At 41.6% G+C, this 24,019-nt stretch overlaps 1 protein-coding gene across 1 annotated transcript in view; it reads right to left on the minus strand.

The window, feature by feature from the left end:
- Positions 1-23,120, minus strand: part of IL1RAPL1 (interleukin 1 receptor accessory protein like 1) — a 2,372,066-nt gene extending 2,348,946 nt beyond the window's left edge. Inside the window, exon 1 of the mRNA XM_085622432.1 lies at positions 22,543-23,120. Coding sequence (XP_085478558.1) covers positions 22,543-22,578 — 36 coding nt within the window. The 5' untranslated portion in view covers positions 22,579-23,120. The remainder of the gene's footprint in view (positions 1-22,542) is intronic.
- Between the last annotated feature and the right edge of the window lie 899 nt (positions 23,121-24,019).

Consider the following 24,019-nt stretch of genomic DNA (forward strand, 5'->3'; position numbering starts at 1 on the left):
CAAGGACGGACCGTTCACGGTCCTAGCTCTCCCATTCGTTTATCCAAGTAGTTTTAAATGCCATGTCGAAGTAACAGTAAATTCCACACACAGGCCCTGAAATCGCAGGCCTGAGACTGGTTTGAAAGGCTACTTTTGTGGGTGGCACAATCAGTGCTGCAGGTCTACTAGTAGCATTTATGTTACATGCTCTGGGCATGTGGTATATCAATTTACAAGGGACTTACAAGTAAACTAAATATGTAAATTGTGTATGCACCAATGTTACAATGTTTAGGGGAGAAGCACATGCACTTTAGCACAGGTTAGCAGTGCTCAGAGTCCTAAAGCCAACAAAAACGAGGTTAGAAAAAGAGGAGGAAGGCAAAATGTTTGGGGTGACCCTTTAGAGAGGGCCATTTTCCAAAAGAAAGGTTATTTTTCAGGATTGCCACACAAAGCTAAAAAATCCCGATTCCGCTGAGATGGCCTAAGCTTTTATCTGTGTCCTTTTTGTCATTCTCCTTGAGTCTAAGGTACAGGGAGCAATGGAGATTCTGGCTAAAACACCAAATCTTTTAATGGGCTAGTCATTTCAGGAGCCTCATTGACAATTCTATCACATTTCTGGTCAGCTTCACCCATCAGCAGTTGCTCCCACTTTCCATTAGCCAATGGGTGTCTACCACAACAGGACAATGGATTGTCTTGAAGAACAAAACATTTCTGGTTATGACAGTCACCCCCTTGGACAGTTAACACGATCCTTCTCACAGCTGTGATAATCTAAGCCAATGTTGACTTGAGTACTTCTACTTTTCTTTTTGACTTGCCTATCAATGACTGAAAACCATGCTTTTAGCTTTATCCGCTACTTGGTCTTTATGACACCCCGATATGTGTTGCGTGCCAGGTTCAGCACATGTAAATTTAGGGTGAAGGAGATGACATGGTGACTTTCTCATAATAGTATTAATTCATCAGTTATAGACAACTCCTCCTATATCTTGAAAAACTACTGCAATTGCCTCTAGAGTTCTTCTGTTTCATATGACAATGTATTTAATACTCCTTCCCCCATCACCACTGCGTGTTTCTCAAGGCTGAGGCATTCATCAATCTGAGTAATAGTACTGGTCTATTCTTTTTCTTTATTAAATATATTTTATTCACTATTAACACGTTGCAAACCCAACATGCAAAAAATGTATTTAGCATGTCCACATCTTGTATATAATATTTGTCTCTTGTTATAGTTAGCAACGCTTTCTAGTACAATGTTAAGTTTAGCATATTGTGTCCTCCGTCAGTGTACCCATACTTTGTTTGATGTTTTGGGAATTAAACTATTAAAGCTATCCATTCTTTGTTCCACTTCCCTCCTCCCCAGGGCAGTCTAGGCCTGAACTTGTTATTTAAATCTTTAACCGTGATTCTCACAGGTCATGTATATTGTTCTTCCAGACTATCTTTTTCTATAATGTGTGTTAAGACCTCCATGTAGTATTACATTTGATCTTTCAGCATGACCAGTCTGTCGCTTTGCTTTGGGGTTACTTTTAAGCAATTTTTTTTGTTGCTAGGCTTTCCCTTTCTATTTTAAGAGTTATTTGTTCTCCGTTTCTATTTACGTGGCTGGTATTGGTATATTCTCCAGACCTTCCATATTTTTGTCTATTTTAGCCAACAATTCACATTGCCCTGTTACTGGCTGCTTTCAGAAGCCCCGCTTTTCTGCTCTATAGAGTTCTGCCCCTTCTGCTGTTGTCTATAGGATCATTTCCTTCCTCCATGCTCTCTGTGTGATTTCCAATTCATTGTTATAGCTCTTTACTAGTACTGCGAGGTCTAGATACTTTGCGGTGACCTTGGCCGGTTTTGACCCAGGAAAGATCCCTAGTGTGCGATTCTCTATTTGATTTAGGTCTATGTGCTCTATTACTGTTGTCAGGTCACAAATTACTTCTGTCCAAAAGTGTTATACCATTTCATATTCCCCCAATATTTGCTTAAGATTAGCTTCTTACGTGACAGCATTTTGTGTTTTCCGGGGACATTTCTGGGTAGATGGCTTTGTGGTATAAGGTACACCCTATTAAGATATTAAATGGGATTACTTCAAAACGTGCATTTGACAACACTTTGCACAGGTATGCTGCTGTTTTTAGTACTTCTTAGTCATGCAAGACCCGTCCAGCTACTAATTGCCCTTCATCAAAATAGGGTTGAAGAGAGTCTCTTCTACTCTTTGGCATCACTCTATAGAGCCATGTAATGAGTTTTCTTCCATTCTCCATTGGGCACATTGCTTAAATCACTGCATGTATGTGGGGTTATGTTTGCCCACACTTTCATTGCTGTTGGTTAGCATGCTGTACTGTATAATTAAAGAGTAGTTAACTTTCATGCAGACAATAATTCTCTACTAGGGCTTGAAAGCCATGAAGTAAGTAGTCCTCAGACGTTTCCAGGTTCCCAAGATTTCAAAAGACTTGCAGGAAGAGTTCCTTCTTGTGTGGGCATGACCTTTAGATATAGTACAGGTGCATTTGGGAGAGTTGGCCTTGTGATGATGATGGCCCATTGTGAGCATGCCAATGCAGTGTTAACCAATAATGGAAGGAATTTGGGGGGTCCAACTGGGCGGGAATAGCACTGCATGAAAGCCGCCATTTTGGAATTGCACAATAGTATAAACAGTTTCTGTAAAATTATGGCATGCTAACCAGTATGCAACTCATTGCAATTATTCTACCAGGCAATTATATTGGAAGATCTGGTGTAAACAAACCACATCTCCCTGTAGGGAGTTTCATTTTAGCCAAGGTCACTCATCTGCCTGGGTATGCCTGGATCAGATTACCAAGTTGCGTGTCCAGTCAGGGAAGGGTTTTTGTGGTATTAGTGGGGGCTGGTTAAGAAAGCGGTATAGTAATTTTGGAAGCATTATCATTTTACAATAGTAACTTAGCCCACTACTGAAAGTGGCAAAGTGGTCCAGAAGCCAATTTGAAAGCAGAATAGACACATTATTCTTTTTTTTAATGACCTTCTAGCAAGTCCTCCTCCGAGTGCTACATGTTTATCCCAATATTTTGAAGGTTTGGAGTGCCATCCAAAATGTTTCCCCTCTCAAGGAGACTCCTCTTGTCAATGCTGACTTTTTGAAGGGTAAGACACAGGTCTTGCCCCATTTGACCATGAAACAGGTCAGAATTCAGTTAAGATTTTAGCCACTGAGTTGAGGTCTCAAGTAATTTCTCGGATATAGTGCTGCATATCATCAGCATACAAAAAGACAGTGCGGCAACGCCTCTTTGATGAGGATATCCCTGGCTTCCCCATGTGTTCACGCCATTGCTGCTAGGGGCTCAACTGCAACCGCAAACAAAATTGGGAATAGCGGGCTTCCGTCATGTTCCCATTGATACACAGTATTTGTCCTTCAGAGTCTCCGCTGGTACTCCCGAAGGCAAGTTTGCCGAATAACAATACTGCCTATTCTTGATTCCACGTCATGCTGCTAACTTCCACCACCCTACACTTCTATACCACTCGTATAATTTTTCATCATCCCCGCTTTCTCCCGTTGTCAATGTTTTATTACCTTTCTATTCTTTCTTTGTTCTTCCTTTTCTTGATCTGAGTTACAGTCTGAGGATTAAAAATAAATCCTGGTCTTCTAAAATGAGTGCTTGTGCCTGTCACCAGCAACGGATCTCTGGCTTAAATGTGGCTGGTACATGTTATGGAACAATCTCTAAAATGATGTACAGAACACAGGCCACATTCTTGGAGTAAATTGGTAAACCATACAGTAAAACACACACTAAATTATGTAGCCTTCTTCAATATGAGGTTGAAGACCTTAAACATTCAACCAATACTTCTGGACCTGTTGAACATAATCATCATTTTTACAAATACAAGGCAAATCTTGGTGCACTCAGGCATTAGTTATTGGATACAAACTATATTGGGCATTTGAAGAAGATTGTCTACCCAGGTATATAGAAGAAATCCGATGGCCTGGAAGTGAGAAATAGGTTCATAAGCCTTAGACGTGGGCATCTGCAATACTTGTAAGTAAAGGCAGCATGGTCCAATATTGCAAAAGATAATAGGAAATGCATGTTTTGAAGTTTCAGTGCTTGAGAACACAGCACACGTTTTATGCATTTTGAAGGTTTGATTAACCAAAATGCACCCCTGCTTATGCCCTAGTAAAGAAGTGTTGTTACATAATGGGAACAGTTTGTGCTAAACAAAGATGACACCAAATCTGCTCCTATTCAGGCCATGCGTCACTTGCACATCTGTATTAACCCATTCACTAGCTTTTATTGCTTACTCGTTATATTTCTAACTCTCTTTTGGTTCAATATATGCCATGGTGCAGCAACAACACACAATAAAAACAAAATACTGGTTCTCCTGCATGAAAATAAATACCCTGCATTCCACATGACACACACTCTTCTATCCATAGCATGCTAAGGAGTAGCAGGTTACCCATCTGTAAGTGTTAAGGTTACTTACCGGTAATCCCATTACTCCAATTTTCGGTTTCTCATCGACGTCCTTTACTGGTGAGGGCGCTCTGCTTTCCTTCAGACACCCTTACCGCTCAGACCACACTTTCTCCATCTCACGATACCCTGTATAGATGCACAGGGCTTATCAGTCATTCTGGTTCACCTGCACAAGCCTCAGGACAAGGATGTGTTCAAAAGAAAGAGAGGGCAGGAGTCATCCCTGGGATATGAGAAGGAAGAATTGGAGTAATGGGATTATCTATAGGTTATCTGAACGTTGCCTTCTCATTGTTCTTCTTTGCCCCATTATCACATGTGTGGACATACCCAAGCTAAGATGCAGATTTGGAAAAAAGAACAGGACCTATATTAATAAATACAAATGCAAAAGCCCATGTGAAATTGCCAAACATCTCTGAAACCTTATCCAGAGATATTAGACAGAATTCCATTGCCAAACACAGAAGTATTATGAAAAATGAACATCAAGTCTGAAATGAGAAACAATTCTAGAAAGATTTGCCCAAATGGTTGTTTAAGATTGGAATTTGAGATCTAGCGTGGGATTTTAAATACACGCAGGTATACCGACCCTCTGCTATCTCTAAATATCATTTTAAAACCCAGTCACATACTCTGCTTGAGTGTAGGGTAGAGATACATTACCTTTAGGTACTGAAGAAACACCATGAATCCCTTCAGAACTACTTAGGTGTGAAACATGTCTCCCTTCGTAGATACACTGTGAGACTGTCACGGTTCATAATATCCCACTGACAACTCACTTTTTTTGTTTTTAGCCCTACCAAGGAGAGCCTCTTATTGAATCCAAATGGTACCCCTTAGGTAGTTTTAAAACACATCTCAATAGACACACTACCCTGCCTTCACATTTCCTCACTCATTATAATGGAAAAAACAGAAGTACACTGACAAAGAGCACTCTTGCGGGGCCTGTGGGCCATTGCAGCGCTGGCCCCATGAGGAGCAAAGCACTATGATGAAGCATGACACCTATTTGGGTGTCTGAGGGCTCTAGCTTCCAATAAGGAAGACTTTCCTGTTCACAATACATTCCAAGCATGCCTCCCCTTTTCTCCTTTCTATAGGAACAGATACCCTCCTTTTGTATGTGTATTATGAAAATGGATATTAAGTCTAAAAGGACACAATGCTGGAAAGATTTGCCGAAAGGGCCACCCAAAATTATTCCATGAGAAAGACTACCCAAGCATTAAACCATGAGGTGCCTGTGCCCCTTGTGGGACATCCTTGAAAAATTCCAGGTAATTTCTTGAGAGTTTATAAGCACAAAAAATAATTGAAAGTACCCAGTGACTTGAGGTGGAGGAAGAAGGTGTTAATATGTGATCTGGAAGAACTGGTTATTAGGAAGAGACTAGTGGCCCCTGGGAAATTACCAAGAAGTACTTTAAAAGTCATAATGATTAGAGCTTTTAAACAGACTTCCAAATCATTCTCCACACATATCTCAACTTCAGATGTAGAGGCCATCAGGGGAATCCTCTCAGTCTTTTGTAACAGCACGTACCCTACAGCAACAATTATAGACAGCACATTTTCCCCAGCAAAAAGCACAACCACAAAAAGCAACAGTAAACAACAGCCCTCTTAACTGCCTTCCCCTTGTCAGCGAGGCTTATAGCTTCCTGGAGAAGACACAATAACCAAGTGCATCTAGTGAGGACCAAAACCAATGTGGCGGTCGCTCATGCCAATGCAGAAAAGGAAGTGCATCTCTAGCTTACATTTGCATACTCTGAACGAGGAAGTAACCCTATAGCTTCAAGTCGGAGAAAAAAAAGAAATCAGCATAACATGAATCCTTCCCTAACCCACGGCCGCAGGGAATCTGGGTTAGGGGAAGGCTCTCAGGAGCATTGTAGTGATACTTCAGTCCTGAAGGACTACCGAGCAAGCCACGAAAGGAGACCACATCACAGATATAACATAAGGATCTGTAAGGCAGGCAAAAAAAAACTGGTTGATGAAGAGCTATGTGGATTTATATACAGCAGCATGGGATGGAGAAGGTGCTGCTTTAAGAAGGTTTACAGGGAAGCAGGGCCATTTCACATATAAGGATGTGAGGATGGGGACACAGAAGAGAAATTAGGAGGCAATGTGTGTCCTCACCTAATAAGGGGCATGAAATACTATATGAATAAAACTACACAAATCATACAAAACCACAACTTTATATTAACTTGTTCTGAGTTGAAGTCTGATGATGAAAAATAAATATTTCTTCCCAAATCTGAGTGACAGAGCTTGCCACCAGTGTCCATCAGCACAAATTCAGCCAGTGATCTATGGCTTAAGTCAAAATGGTAGAGGTCACTGTACCTAATGCTGATATTGTCTAATTATTTATAAGGCTACTGGACATCACACTATTTGCCAAATTCTTGGAATAAATGGGTACGCCATATAGTATAAACAAAATTATCTCATCTGCCCTCCTCATCCGCATACTGTCAAGGAAATGGGACCTAACAGGAGGCAAATTAATATATCTGTGCCAGTGCTAAATAAGGAGAATACAAATCACTTGAAAATCATATATCTCATACTCAATCATTAGTTAAGCACCAACTAAACCCATTTGACCATATCTGATTCCCCTGACATATTATTGATGACAGACACTTGGCTAACTGATAAATGCAATGGCAGATATTTTGGCTGCCCTCCCTGAAAACTATTATTTAACTCTGACAGAACTTAGGGCAAAAAGGGAAGTGGCCTGATCACGGTTATAAAAAGGCACTTGATTTTTAACAAATTCACCTCTTTGTCAGTCCCCTTGGTAGATAGCCTACTAATAAAATCTGCATCTTCCACCACCCCCCTACTAATTATCCTCCTGTACAGACCCCCTGCCCACATGCCACAATTCTTCCAACTTCTAGCAGACTCCTTAGCCCCACTGGCAATTGTTCACATGATTATTTTGCTTCTAGGCGATCTAAATTATTGGGCTAATGATTAAACAGGTGGGCATACTGCAAGGGAACTCTCAGACACTCTCTCCAGTTTTAACCATGCTCAATACGTGAATGAGGCTACACACGTAAGAGGCCACATATTCAACCACGTTTGGTCATCCAACTCAATGATTTCTGACCTTACAGTATTACCCTGCACTTGGTCAGATCAACATCTTATTAGGTTCTCACTTAAGGGTTCATATTGGTGGAAACCTCCCACTTGTACTAGCTCCCTCTCTAGGAATTGGAATAGAATCAACAGAATCATTCTGTGATACCTTAGCACCTCACCTGCCAACCTCCACCAACAACTTAGAAGAATTTGAGGAGGCCCTTACACTCTGGTTGACATCTGCCAGTGATAACCATGCCCCCACACAAGAAATAAAACAAATCTCGACACCATGAAGCTTGCAAATGGTTTTCAGAGCCTTTAAAGCTTGCCAAATAGGAACTTCCATAAGCCGAAGGAAAATGGAGAAATTCTTATACTCCTTAACTGAAACCTATGTTCCGCTGTGAAAAGCTATAAAAATTAATTCTATTGGCAAAAACAACCTTTTTCTCTAACAAACTTATGGACTTGTAAAATAAAACCAAGGTCATATTTGAAACAGTCAATGAATTATCAAATCCGGACAGAGTAACCACACGTGATGCCTTCATAAGAGCTATGTAATGCATTTAACTCCTTCATAGATAAACTAAAGATGATAATAAAAGATAGTATCCATCTTAGCTCTTCAAATATGGCTATTCCACCTGAAGATAGGAGCCCTTTGGTTCTATCGGCTTTCTCAGATAGTAGCAGTGACTGCTTCCGTGAACTGCTAGTTAAATTTAAATCTGGGTCTCCCAATGTCATCTGTCCCCCAAAATTAAAAAATATATATCTCATTTCACAGATGTATCCATCTCCTTCCTCGATCAATCACTGAAACAGGGGTAGGTTTCTTCTTCTTTCAAGAAGGCTGTGTTACTCCCCCTTCAAAAAAAAACTGGGGAAGATATTACTAGCTTTAAAAACTACAGGCCCATTTCTTTCCTCCCTTTCTTGGCAAAAATAATTGAGGTACATGAGGCTCAACATCTCAGCACATTATTGGAGGAGTCCACCTTTCTTGATCCCAACCAGGCAGGTTTACACCCGGCTCATTCGACTGAGGGAGTCATCCTGTCAGCCGTTGATGATTTTAGAGATGGAGCTGACAAAGATATTACTCAGACGTTGGTGCTTTTGGATCTTACCGCAGTGTTTGACACTGTCGACCATTCCATTCAGATCGACCATTTCATCGTTTGCATAGTACTGCCCTTGACTGAATGAAATCCTTTCTGGAAAATCATAGCCAGGCGGTCTGCAATTTTCCCTTCTGCTTGCTGAAAGTTCACCCTGGATGTAAAGTGCCCCAGAGCTATTCCCTTTCTCCTATTTTTTTAATCTTTACATTCAGCCTTTGTTACAGTCTCTTCATCAAAGTAATGTGAAGATCTACAACTATGCTGATGATATGCAGCTGGTCTTTACAATCGACAACACTCTAGAATCAAAACCATATTTCCAAGCACTATGCTTTATATACGGAATTGGATGGACAAAAATCAACTGAGTTGAACTCTGATAAAACTGAGTTTGTGGGGATAAAGAACAACTATCAACTTTGGAACTCTGCTTTCTGCCCTTCAGAGATGGGTGCTCCTCCACTCCCTCAAAATGTTGTGAAAAGTCTCGGCATCCTCATAGATGAGGATTTATCTATGAAGCCTCAGATAAGTGCAGTGACCTCAGCCAGCTTCCATCAGCTTTGGAAAATACAGAAAAAAAGAAGGTACATCACATTTGAGGTGATCGTCCAAATCATATTCTCCTTAGTACTTGATTTTGCCAATGCTCTATACCTAGGACTTCCCTCTTGTCTTGTGCACAGACTGTAGATTATACAAAATCAGGCAGCTTGGCTGATATTTTAGCAGCCAAGATACTGCCATAATAATCCCTTGAAAAAAAAACCGCACTGGCATCCGGTAATTCACAGGTTCTTTTTAAAACAGGACACCTTATCTTTAAATTTCTTCACGGCAAAAATCCAGCTTTCTTATCTTCCAAAATTCAGCACACCATTCCTAAACGCCAACTCAGATTGGCACACCTCAATCTACTGGTTGTTCCCAGAAGCAAAAGAAAGAAATTTGAGGAGCCAAGTTTTCCATGATTGCTTCTCATATGCAGAACAACTTCCATCTTGAAGTAAGATCCTCCATGAATTACGTGAGTTTTAGAAAAAATTGAAAACGTGGTTGTTCAAACAAGCCTGTGAATGAATCAATAAGCATCAGCCTCTTATTACCATAGCACCAAGAGACCTTTTTGGTGGACGTGAGCTCTACAAGTAAACATAGACATAACATTAACATAACATACTTACTTCTGCCCCAAGTAGGCTCTGTCCTACAAACAGCATCCATCCCTATTGCTACTTTCTTCATTTCCATTAATTAAACACGGCTTCAAAAGGGAGTTTTATCTCACCCTGTGGACAGGGGGAGTAAGATGATACAGAGGCTGCAAGATTTATTACAGAAGAATCAAACATCAGAAAAAGATTAGCATTACCCACAGGCAGATATGGAAGGTGAGTGTAATTATATTTAAAAATGTTTCATGAAATTGAGTTCTGTTGTGCTCAGTTTTACACAGTTTATTTTCCTTTTTTTGATGGGTGGGCTTTTTGTGGCCCCGTGGGCAGCTCTCCTCGTAGGTCAGTTAGTTCTTCACATTCTTAACCATTGGAAGCAAGTGTCACAAAACCTCCACTGTCCAGCCCTAGTGACAGAGATGATCTAGGAACAGATGAGTTGGTGAATGAATGCAGAGAATCTGGAACTAGGTGTTCCTCTGGTGCCTCCAATGGTAAATACATTAACAATAGTTGCCAGCAAGGTTTGGATGGAGGCCAGTTCTGAACTCTCAAACTGCTTAGATTCATTGGCTTGTGAAAGAGAGAGGTCATTATTACAACTGGTGACAGTTGATGTCAGTTTGGAAAGTCAAACAGATATTCAAATAGGACAAACCAGGAACAGAAGAGATAGCCGGGACAGACAACATGCTCATAATGTCTCATTTTGAATCCGCAGTTTTAGACCAGGTCAGAATCGTTGAAAGCTACGAGAGCAGATACACTCAGCTGTACCTTTCCATAGAGTCTCAAGGTAATAGTTCATGCCTTTCAGGAGAGTTGCAAGATGTTTGGAACACCAGAAGTAGACCTATTTGCAGACTGTCACAATGCTGTTCTTCTGACATTTTTCTCCAGGTTCAGAGACAGAGAGGCAATGGAGGTAGATGCCTTAACAAGTCTATGCCCAAAAGGTAATGTTATATGCCTTTTCTCCCATTTCTCTGATACTTCATTTGATAGTCAAGCTTCGGAAGGAGGAAGCAGAAATAATACTAGTGGATCCATTGTGTTCAATCAGACAATGGTTTACATTGCTGAAGAATATGCTGGTTCAGATCGTGTGGGTACAACCAAACGGAACCGTTTCCCATTCAGTCAATTGTGCCTCAGATAATCATTCAATGTCTAAAGCTATTGGTTTGCAAGTTGAAAGGGAAGAACTTTCAAAGTTAGGAATATCTGTACCTGTTTCTATGTCTATCCAAGAAGCTAAAACAGATTTAACAAGGAAAGCATACAATCAGACTGGTTTTCATTTAATACACAAGGTCATGTTGTTCCCCTACAGAGTGCCCACCAAATCCTATCCGAGAATTTCTTTGAGAAGGTTTTGTTGCAGGCTTTTCTGCAGCCACACTGAAGTCACAGTGGGCAGCTATTAAAGCTTTTCGTACTCCCTGGGGGGCTTTGAGTGAGGTAGAAGGTTAGGTGTCAAAGTTGTTTAAATGATTTGACCCCTTTAACTCCAAAATCAAAGATGTTTTCCCTTCACTGGGTGTAGAGTTGGTATTGTCTTCTCTTCAGAAACCTCCATTTGAGCCATTGGTGAAGGTTTTTGAATATTTTTTGTCTTTAAAAGTCTTTATATCTAGAGGCAATTACTACAGCAAGAAAATTGGCAAGCTCAAATTATTTAATGTGTATACCACCCTACCGACAGGACAAATTGCTTCTGAGATACAATCAGAGTTTCATACCTAAAATAAATGCAGGATTTCACAGGGATCAGGATGTGATTTTTCCAGTAGTAAATACTGTGGCAGAGGGTGACAATGATGTCAGTCTAAGGACATTGCATGCTGTCAAAGAAGTAACGATATATCTTAAAAGATCTGCAGAATATAGGGAAAAGCGTTTTTTTGGTTTTACTAATTTTGGAGTGACTAAGAGAGGGTACTCCTAGCTGTTGGATAATGCGTATATCATTATCCAGTATTCTTTGTTACTCTGATTTTGCGCTCCTCATTCCATTACTTATGTCCTTTGCTACCCATCCTATGTTTCCTTTTTGGAGACTGGACTTTAAATATTACAGGAAGAAATAAGGCTCTGTCCCCCTTATATAGTAAGGTGGTTGGATCTTAGTCATGGAAAGGGAAGAAGGTAAAGCTTGGGATGAGTGCTATTTGTAGGACACAGTCTTCTTAGTGCAAAAGTATGTCATGGGACGAGGAGTGCAGAATCGGAGTAATGAAGATTGCTGGAAAATAATCTAGGCATTAGACAACCTGGTTGCAAGAAACAGGTTTTCAAATTTTGGATTGGTCATTAGCAATCTTTATGAACAACTTCAACTTGGTCTAATATGGATAAAAAGAATAAGCGATACATGTTTTGTATGCAATGCTGGAGGCCGCAGCATGTTTGATCAGGTACTCGAATGTTGTAACACAGTATGAGCAGTTGCTACCATTGTAGCATGAGACCAAACCATTTCCCACATAGGCCATTCTGTACTCAAACATTCCTATTCATCCATATACCAGCTTTTAATACTTACATCTAACTTCAATATATGTCCAGATGCACTGATAAACCAAAAGCGCAGAACTCTGGTACTAACATATTGAAACACTACCCATACACGTCACATGACGAACACACTCTCTACTATCCATTGCACCCCACTGGACAGCATGCCCCTATGCATAAATCTGCTCTGGCATCCTATCAACTGTGTGAGGTATCACGTTAATGCAACTATGATATACTACTGTATTAAACAATGTAGCTTCTCAACACATATGTGATCATCCAAAAAGTTAACCTTCTTCTTGAGCTACATTCACCGTTGATTACACAAATATAAGTAGTTACACTAATATATTCATTAAAACAACATTTTTAACGGATGCCTCTGAAATGCACAAATAAAAGGGGACTAGGCAATAGAGGCGTATAGATGCATACAAATAATTTCTGAGAGCACCTGAAACTATGATTTGAAAGATGAGTAATACATTGCGTTTGTTCACCATATCTGGCCTGTGTATATGACCTATTAATGACTGAAGACCGCATTTTAGAATGGCTGCATGTGTAAACAAGGGCCAATAAACCATGCTAAGTTGCTATAGTAAAAGGGGAGTTGTATTGTATTTTCTTAGTAGTGGTGCTGGAGAGTATTATTTGTATTCCTGTAAAAATAGCCTTGCCAATGACCAATTGTTAAATAGAGTGCTTTTTAGGTCTCGCTGAGCCCAGCGCATGCGCTGGCTCGGAGAGACATTATGTAGTTGAGTTTTCAAAGTGCTGCTGCCTGGCCTAGCGCTTGCGTTCACGCGATCGTGCATGCGCGAACCGCCAGCCTTCAGCAGCACTGTGAAAACTTATCAAAGCAGGCATCCTTCCCTGCAGCGACCATCTGGCTCGCGTGCTTATGATCTGCTGCGCTCGCAGGCACCCTCGCGATTACTTTCACTTTCGCGGCGCGGCCGCATCGCTCGCGGGCACCCACGCGATCGCTTTCACTTTTGCCGCGTGGCCACGTCACTTTCGTTTTTTTTTTGTTTGTTTTTTTAAGTGCGTCAAAATGGATCCGTTGAGGACGCAAGTAGCTTTGCTGGAGTACTAATGCAAATACAGCTGTGGAAGAATTAAGTCTGAGTTGGACTTGCTTGAAATGAAATCCGCTTGAAATGACACATCCTTCACAGTGAAACCAGTAAAGTAGGAAACCCCCTGTTCACCTATCAGCCGAGGGCTGAGCCCGCTCTGCATCACTGGGAGATAATTACTCCTCCGCAGAACATTTTATCAGACTGGAAGGAAAGTTTTACACCCAGCTGGGAGGATCATATTACGTTCCTCTTCCCAGCCCGCCCCTAGGCTTCCTGCCTCTTCGAACCGTTAGTGAACGACTCTCGGTATTTGTTTCTCGTCGCGTTGGCTTTTTTCATCTTTCTTGTTCAACTAATGCCTAGATCTGCTGCTTGAGGTATTTATTTTTTTCAAACATAGGCGGTTCCCGTGAGAGGAATGGCATTCACCAAAAATCCCTGCTGTTTTTTCTTTTAATTTGATTCTGACAACATAGGCTGAAAATAATATCAGAACACAACTTCCCTCCCAAACCAAACAGACGCCTAAAATGTAAGATAATTAGTAGAGTTGAAGAATTACACTTTATATCTAGATAATGTTTGCTATACATACTTCTTTAGCTACACATTTTTTTTAAACATTAAGTCCATCTGCAGTTATGATGTGATACAAACATAAGCACAAAAAAACTGCAAACCCACAATGCTGGGTCAATTGCTCACCCAAAGAGTTAAATAACTGTTTTGCCATACACTTTATTGAAAACGTTGCTTAAAAATATGAGTTGGATGCCTGTTGTACTTATGCCTGCAATCCAACAAGCCTTCAATATACTTCTTCTAAATAACGCTAACATGGTACAACCAATCATTGAATACACACCAACATCCTAAGATATAGTCTAAAACTGGAGTTGTTCAGTGTCCTTACTTAACCAAACCTTACAACCCTGGCAATGATGCTTCCATTTTGTCCTGTCAACACAATCTGGACCTAGTTCACCGTTGCCTCTTCGACCCCCTTCTGCCTCTCAGTCCTTTCTACCTAGGAAGTGAGTGCCAGCATCAAGAGGCACCTCTGCAACTAATTTCAAAATTCAGCAGAATTATTTATGTCCCTTCCCAACGTAACTCTTCCTCGCCTCCTCCTTTTGCATGTCTTCTGTGTGGGGAGTAGGTCCTTCCTCGGCTTTGAATCATCACAAGATAATGAAGGCTCTCAGCTGGATGCTTCTTCCAGACAACTGGGCAAGGTGGGATCCCTTTGCGGCTCCGCAAGCCCCTTCATCTGACGTCTAAAGTTACTTTGCATGATGTCATCATGTACCAAGAGTCACACACCTCACCCCCCCCCCATTAAAAGATAATGTATTAAAAAAAATAAACAACATTTCGAAGTATAACCTGTAACACCACAAAGAACAGGTCACATAACAAGAAAACGTTTTCTATTCAGCAGTATGAATACAAATAGGTTTGTTGGAAAGTAAATTGAGAAACAAATGTTGAGAAATTGAAAGAACAGATTTGCAAATGAATGATAAGATAAACAATAAGCGATTCTGAGCCAGACTGCATGAGAATGCACGTGTTCATCCAGAGGAGTGTATTCAGATATAAACAAGCATTTGCAATGCAATAGGTCTCGCACTGGTGAAAGTTAGAGCTACTGGCGATGTAAATGGTAATATTTCTTTCTTATGTTTTTTTTCTGCAGTCGAGTGGTTGTGGGTATGCATGAGCTGTTTGATGTTTACAATCAGCAGGTTTGAAAACATCTAAACAACAAGCATTGCCATAGCCAATAGGTCTCGCTTTTGAGACCTTATAAGTATTTAGTTATGCAGCACAATATCCTTGGTGCAACAACATTAACTGTTCCATGGCTAAACACTTATAAGGCCCCAAAGGCGAGACCTATTGGCTATGCCAATGCTTGTTTTTAATGATTTCATTTTTTGTATGAAAAAGGGGTTACTTTTAAAGGAATTTAACTTTTTTAGTTTTGTTGTTTGGTGATTTTAAATTTTATAATGAAACTGTGGCAAACACAATAAGATGATTGGCAGAGTGCTGTTACTTTTCAGACACTCACCCCCAGTCAAATATCTGGGTTGAATCCATGATCGTTCTTCTGCTCACTAAGCCACCCCACCCCAGTTTGGACCCAGCCATATGCAAATCAGTCTTGACCCTGCTCCTATTGGGAACAGTCCAGCCCGAACGGCCAGGCCAGGTCCTCCCTGGACTGGAAACACTCATCCTGGGACAGGTTTCATGTCATCACCCCTCATCAGCCAGGCTAGCTTCAACCCAGTATTAAAGTGAGCAAGGGGCCAGTCTCTGGGCATACCCTAGCCACTTAGGGGGAACATAGCAAACACAATAAGATGATGGGCAGAGTGCTGAAACTGTTCCCATGGGGAGCAAGTTCAAGACCGATTTGCATATGGCTGGGTATAACTTGAATGGCATGGTGGGCAAAAATAAATGAAGGATTTAGGCCCAGATCTCTGTACTGTGGGTGAATGTCGGACATTGTTCAGCATTCCGTCCATCAATTGTCCTTTATACATTTGTCATACCAAGTGGGACGGGTATGCCGAGATGTGGGTCCTGTGCTCAACATGCCACTGGATGCAAGCTAGTCTAGCTATGAGGGCTGATAACCCGAAACCAGTCACAGGATGCTTGTTTACGGTCCAGGGAGGACCTGGCCTGGCAGTTTGGGCTGGACTATGAGTAGGGTCAAGACCGATTAGAATATGGCTGAGTTTAAACTGAAAAGGCATGGTGGGCAAAAAAATAATGGCTTTAGGCCCAAATCTGTACTGGGGAAGAATGTTTGACATTGTTCAGCATTCCTTTAATCAATTGTTCTTTTTGTATTTTTTTTATAATTAAAACTGTCTTCATTCATTTCTTCAAACACATGCCTTCTAAGTGGAGTGATACAAATTACTTGAAGCGATCCACCTACATCTCCCTAGGTTTGACTATGACATTGATATGACATCAGCAGGTATGGCCAATGGTGATGTGAGGACAGCCGATCTTGCATGTCTGCGCCCTGGGCTCTTTGGGTGAGTGGTGCTGTCCTGCATGAACATCAACTGGTCAGAGTAGGTACGGGGATGTAATTAGAGGCAGTAAAGGTGATGCACAGAGAGTTAAGGTCCTCTTTTCTGGGAAGGTGACACAGCAGCTGCTAGGTGGCTAGGGCGGAAGTTTTATTTAATGACCGGTCAGGATATGAATGAGGGGCCCGATTCACTGAACTAACTTAAGACAAAATCCTAAACGTACTACCATTTTGGTATTCACAGAAGGCACTTACTCATTTCGTTATTCACAGAAGTTAGGAGTCCTAACTTTAGGACTCTTAAATGCCTTCTGTGAATACCTAAAGTCTTAAAGTTAGGATTTTTCTCTTTCGGTATTCACAGAAGGCATTTGAGAGTCCTAAAGTTAGGACTCCTAACTTCTGTGAATACCGAAATGAGTAAGTGCCTTCTGTGAATACCGAAATGAGTAAGTGCCTTCTGTGAATACCAAAATGGTAGTAAGTTTAGGATTTTGTCTTAAGTTAGTTCTGTGAATCGGGCCCGAGGTTAGTGGAGTTGAGAGAACAAGAGGAATAGGGAAGAGGGGGTAGAAGAGGCCCTGCAAGTGCTGAGGGAGGCAGAAAATGATTACTTACTAGTGGCTGGGGGAGGGCACAGATCCTTAGGAGAGCCAGTCCTCAATGGAGGTTAGCTGTGGAAGGTGGGGGTGGCAGTTCTAGCTTGCATCCCACCACGAGCAAAGTCGGGCAGGATGGAGGGGGTAGTGGGTAAGGCATGTGGGTGCACAGCACAGAGAACTCAGGGAAAGCACTCTACAGTCTATGGTGAAGCAGACCGCCAGGGTTGCAGCAATTGAAGAAGTGAGGTCAGAAGGCTAGCAGATCCCTCACCTTGGGTGTCTGCATCTGTAGCAGCCGTATGGAGATTGCGGAGGAGACACTAGTCACCAGCGCAGGTCTGAAGGAAGAAAAGGTGTGGTAGTGAGCCACAGAAGGCAGGTGGCAACAGCAGAAAGACAAAGCTTGTCTCCTGAGCGTGGGGTGTCTGATGCCACTATGCTATCAGCACAGGGACGGCTGCATACATTAAAAGAACAAGAGGGTCAGCAGAGCCTCTCCACAGGCCCTCATACAGACAGGAAGCCTGCACTGATAACATTTATGCTAGAATATAGCAACAGTGAATATGGGGAGGGAGCGGAGGGGTATGAAAGGAGCGTGGGGACTTATTGGAGGGAGGCAAGAATATAGCAACAGTGAATATGGGGAGGGACATGAAAGGAGCGTGGGGACTTATTGGAGGGAGGCAAGGAAGCAAAAGTACAGGATAGTAAATACAAGAAAGGCAGGGGGAGGTATGGATAAGAAGAGAACAAACCAGCTTCGACTATCTAAGTCAAAAGATAGTGCGAGTGATGGGGATTTCGAGAAGGTCGAATGTTATGGCGATGCTCAGGTCAGTGCAAGTATAGGGAAAAGAGACAAGGGGGAGCCAGTCTCCGGTGAGGATGTGATTAAAGCAATAGTGGGGGTAAGGAGGTTTGTAGAAAAGGCAGAACATTGAGCCTTCACAGCAGTGGAAAGAACCTAAACAATTTTCATGGAGAGCACCAGCTGCGAGAATTCAGTCTTGCTCACTCACCTGGGCATAAAGAGAAGTCACAGTTTAGGGTGACCTGTCCGATGGTAGTGGAGGATGGACTTGCAGTAGGGTGGGGAAGGTCTGGGGTGGCCTCCTTGTCAAGAAGGTCAACAAAAAGTCTGATGGACTTGAATGATTGGCGTGTTGGCGACAGGAAACTGGTGGGGCCAAGTAGTATGCACTAAGCAGCCAGTGGAGCAGGGAGTAAACCATCTTGGATAATGAGGACATAAAGGAATGGGAGGGTGGGGAGTTGGTTGAACAGATGAAGGATGACCAGGAAGAAGAGACATGTTGTTGGTGGTCTGAGAATTGAAGAGGTCGAAGAATAGGGGACAAAAGTAAATGGTGGCAGACATTGGTGTCTTTCAGCAAAGTGACCAATGGAGAAGAATGACAGAAAAGAAAGAGGTTCATGCACTGGAGACCAGGTTGCTGGCGGGATGATAGGCTTTGGTACAGGCCACGACCATAAGGCCAGGTAAGAAGACAGGTGTAGGTGCAAAACCAGAAATGGTTTCAAAACGGGTGGGGGCAAGGAAAGATACAACCTTGGACAGTACAGCAGTGAGGTTATACAAAGAGAGGATACCGGGGGGGGGGGGGGAAATCAAGGTATTGGTAGAGGTGCAGTGTGCTAAAAAGGACAAATGTAATAGTGGGCGGGGTAAGGAAGAGAAAGAAGGGGAGGAGAAGTAGACAAAAGAAAGCAAGGAGGTCAAGAATTAAAAGTTGTCTCACAGAGATTACATAGCCACTACGTGCTCACTTGATGGCGATGACTAAAGATAAGATACGGAAAGGTGAGTATGTGGAAGTTTTGAAATTACTGCACAGGGAGATGAGGACAAAAGAGGAAACGAAGGAGGAGGGATATTATTTGGCAAGAAGACCTAGAGTGCTGGCCACAATTAAGAATTGGAAGGCGGCTTTTCTAATTTAGGCTAGTGTTTTTTGTGAAGGGCATTCTGAAAGAAGTGCTGCCCTTTTCAAGTATATAGACGTAATAAGGAAGACCTTGACTGCTTTTTGGGTTCGCATGTGTAAGGTATGACAAGGAATTTTGGGTGAGACCAGCAGAGAATGTTTAAGGGAAATGGGGGTACGGAAAGAGGGAGGTTTACGCAAGAAGGACTTGGACATTACACCATAGGGGGTTGCGATACAGCTGCACAAACCGAAAACAGACCAGAGGGCGGTTGATGAGGCACGCAGTGGTGAGTCTCTATTTGACTTACTAGTAGAAACAGTATGTGGCTGGGGGTTTGGCTGGAGGAAAAGGGTGTTTTTTTCACATAAGAATGGGCTAAGGCTTCCTGGATGTCAGCTGCTGATACTCCAAAGTAAAGCACTGAAGGAATTGGGCCTGCTGAGTAATTAATTTGGGATTTACTAATTTTGGTTCTGGGCTGTGACAGAGACTGAGAGAAGGGGATGGTTTTGGAAGAAGGCAGCTGGGTAGATGGTCTTCGGAATGTTATAGAAGAGATGTTCGCTACAAAGTTCTACTGTTGTCAATGTATGCCTAATTGTTGTATTGCTGGTTGTGTGCAGGTTCGGTTCCCGGTTCATTGAGAAACCACATGTCTATCTGGTTATGTTGCCAATCTTCTATCAAATCAATTGGGCAGAGAGGCAGGCAGCAGTCAGGCAGTACAGGAAGCAACTGGGGTTTAACTAGAGGCAGATATGTTTGAAGTAGTTTGAAAAAGGTGGAATGAGACAGGGAGAATTATTACCATAATTGCATACATTGTTCAAGACGAATGGCTGTTCATACATCTTGGTAATTCACTTGGGTGAAAACGACTCAGTGAAGTCAAAGGGTTTAGTGTTCATAAAGGCAATCAAGCAGACATGCGAGAATTGAAGAAGTTATGGTGCAGTACCTTCAGTATGAGAGCGGAGCTCAAGCCCAATAGACAATAGAGCGGCTAGGCCAGCGGCAATTGATAAAGCAAAACAAAATGTGAACAGGGAGATTAAAAACAATTTGCAGACAGGAGGGCATGGAGAGAGTGGTGCACCCTTCTATTACATATGAGGAGAAGCAATTTTGCTGGGATGATGAGATAATTTGTCAAATTTTTTGAATGGACCTTTATTTGATGCCGCTTAGGGACACCACATTGAATGCGTTGTGTGAGAAGATGTGGGGATGATGGCATAAGTGAAAGCTTGTGCTGGGGGACAGAAAACTCCTATAAGAAGGGTGGTGGGTGTACAGCAATTTTTAGGATTATAAAGAGGTTGATTGCAATGTGGTGTGGGGTGGGTGAATCGGCTTTGAATGGGGATAAGAAGGGTTAGTTTAGAGGTCAGTAAGCATGAAAATTACATCTTAGATTGTTAAAATGTTGAACAACAGATCAGTTATGCAGGGGATTAGTGTAGTCACATGCACCTGAAGTTGGTATGTGATTGGGTGGTTACGTAGGAACAGGTTACATTGATACATGGTGTGGTATCAATTTAGTTTGAACGGCTAGGTGCCATACGTTTCATCATTGTAAGGCACATCTGCTTCATTAGAGCAGCCTTTTCCCCACACTTTTGATGGTCAAAGTAGTTTTTGGATAGCCAAGTCTTGCTCAATGGAGGCAGGAGAGAAGCCAACCTTGGAGATCTGCCCCTGGGCTCTTTAGGAGGGTAGTGCAGTCCAAGGGAAAGCATGGACACCAATTGGTCAGAGCAGATAGAAGTGTGGGGGGGGGGAGGTGAACGGTATGGAGTTACAGTTCTCTTTCTTTGAAATGTGACACAGTGGTTGCTGGGTGGAAGTTTTTAGCCACGCCCTCACCTCTCATATAGTAGAGTTTTGTGGTCAAAGCTAGGTTGTTGAGGAGTTCTTAACAGAAGTAATTAGGTGTGTTGTATGGTTAATACCTAAGAAGTCACTGATGGGCAGGTGCTGAAAATAGTGACGAGTGTACAAGATATTTTAGGATCAAAATGAGGTTGATAGCATCATGGGGTAAGTGAATCAGCTTTTAGGAAGGAAATAAGGGGTGGGTCGGGAAAGTTTGTAGTTCATTCAGGAAAAAGTTTAAGGCTTAGACTGTTAAGATGTTGAATAACAGATGTTATACAGGGCATTAGTGAAGTTAGATGCTGCTGATGTGGCTATGCGTTTAGGTTGTAAGGTTACTTAATTGTGGGGAAAAGTGAATAGACAGGGTACACTGATGTATATTGAGGTATCAATTTAGTTTATATGGTTAGAGGCCGTAGAATTAAAGCTCGTTATGCACACCTGTTTCATTAAAGCAGCCTTTTCCAAACATTTTTGATGGACAGAGTAATTTTGGTTGCACAGTCATGCCCAAAGGCTTTTCAAGCTTGAGACGAATTGCATTCAAATTGATTAAACTAGCATGAAAAAAACCACATAGTTTCAGCAATTATTTCGCCTTCTTGGTTGCTAAGGGTGGTACGTTACAACAAGCACTTGACGATACGTACAACATGAGGTTACTGCCTTGCTACTCCCAAATGAACAGACGCCGATTATCCACAAATCTCGGCTTGGATGACCAGGCTAGGAAGGTCGACTTTGTAATTGCAAACGGTTTGTGAGTAAGGGGATGCACAGAATGAATGGAAAAGGGTGAACAGAAAATGCAGTACGTTCTAGCAATTTGACTACTGCTCAATGGACTAAATTGCAGTAATGTGGTGTGGCAACCGAAGTCCAAGAGATGATGTGCAGTGAGTTATAACATTCCATTTCAAATATATTGCAGGTTACTCCTACTTTTCACAAGCGCATATCATTACATATAACGTATTCGTGTCATTAAATTACACTTTACATCTTCGGGGAACATCTTTTGTAACACGGGATCAGATACGTTTAGGCATGTTCTCGTTTTCCAGCTACACTTCGGAGGTTTGGTGCAACGCAGCCGCCTCGAGAAACATATCCATTATTTCCACATCAATGAAGAAACCTTGCTTGATTCTAACCAACATATATATTTCAGGGCTTCAGATTAAGCTCTCTCTCCGAGCTTAAACTCTTAATGCTATTTTTACGTTCCTCATACGAGACCAGGCTGTTTCATCCCCTATATATTTGTCCTTTTATGTCTTTTCGAAGTAACGCAGTGGCTTCTAAAATCATGATTGCTCGATGCATCACAAGAAGCACGCTATCGAAATACCAACTGCATGCAGTCTTTTTCCTCAGCAGCAAAAACCAGTCTCGTTCCACAAATGGAGACAATGGAAAAATAACGAGTAGCAATTTCAATAAAATTCTTAATGAGTTTATTAATGGTTCAGATTATGGAAAGAAAATAACTTACCGACAGAAATCTTCCAAAATCGTGAAATCTTGACATCAGACGATAAAGCAGTAGCCAGTCATCACAAATGCCTGTTCAGCACTTTCGCGTTTAACTGAGCCTGTGTTTTTCGCTGGCAAATAGCGGCTTCTAAACAGACATTCACCGTGAATGCAAAACATCCCAAGGGTACAAGATTTACCAAACAACGAGCTCACATTCCTTCTCAAATGGCCTGGTTCGATCCAAAGAAAACGTGTTACGGATGCGAGCAAAAAATAAAACCCCTCTAAAATGATGTAGAACGTATAGCTCAAAACATGATGAGGTCAATATGTAGGCGATTGATACACAAGAGAAACAGGATTCCACGCCGCCTTCTTTCATGCAGTTTGGTTAAAAAAAAAAAAAATCCAGCCCTACGTAAAAAAAATCCCCCCCAGACTATGGAAGCTGCCGCACGAAAAATCGAATTATCTGTGTATTTTGCAAGAATCCTGCAATAGTCGATGCGCTGGGGAGTTCCTTCCACAGTGCTTCTATGTGGAATCACAGGAGCCTATGCGAATTTAAAGGATGTCTCCTGGGTCCTAGCCCTTCCGTCGACTAAATCGTAAAAAAATGCCTTGAATAATGCTAATCTCCACTGAAAATGACAAGTGCACAGCAAATAAGAGATCTTGATTAATCGCCACTTTTCACTAGAAAAATCCTTAAGAAAGAAAGCGAGGAGGACAGCGAAGAAGACGAAAAGAAAGAAACTGCAAAGCATAAATGATACCAGTATTTCTACAAAATCGACACATTTGATTGAAAGTATTTTTTCTTGTTTCCTTCAAGTCGTAAAAAAAGATACCGCTCGTTACTGCCACCCATTGGATATTTCCGTATTTGCCGTGTGCAGAACAACAACTTGAACAATATTTTAGCTTTAAATCAGATGGCTGTATTTTTCTGTACCCGTTTTTTCTTTTAAGTAGCATAATAGATAACTTCATATTTTACATGCAAACGTGTGGAGTCTTAAGTAAAACTGTGTTTCTAACGCCGACGAATGCAAATGTTTGCCTTTCAATGGACACGTCTACCATTTTTCATTCGTTTGCTGTATTGTATCCATCCGCCTTTCCACTTTGAAATTTGAAATACGTAATTATTTTTTAAATGGAGAAGGACGCTTTGTTTTAAGAGGCGCTGCATTGTCAGCTGCTGCATTTCACGAAGCAAACGGTGGGTTTTGCTGTTGCCATGGAATCCTCTTTGTTCAAACTGAACTGTGTGGGAACGTTTTTTTTTGTATCTCCAGTTCCTGCAGTTTGTCTCGAACTCTTCTTGAAAATAAATCATTTCAAACAGAATTTGTTAGAACCAAATATGACCGTGTTATTGTCAATTGGTTTTAAAGAAAGCTGAAAGGTGCACCAATTATTACTTGCAATTACTTAACGGAAAGAAGATTATTTTGCTTATGCCTAATGCCCAAAACAAATGCACTGTC

Source organism: Triturus cristatus, chromosome 8, assembly GCF_964204655.1.
Source record: "Triturus cristatus chromosome 8, aTriCri1.1, whole genome shotgun sequence".
Taxonomy (NCBI): Eukaryota; Metazoa; Chordata; class Amphibia; order Caudata; family Salamandridae; genus Triturus; species Triturus cristatus.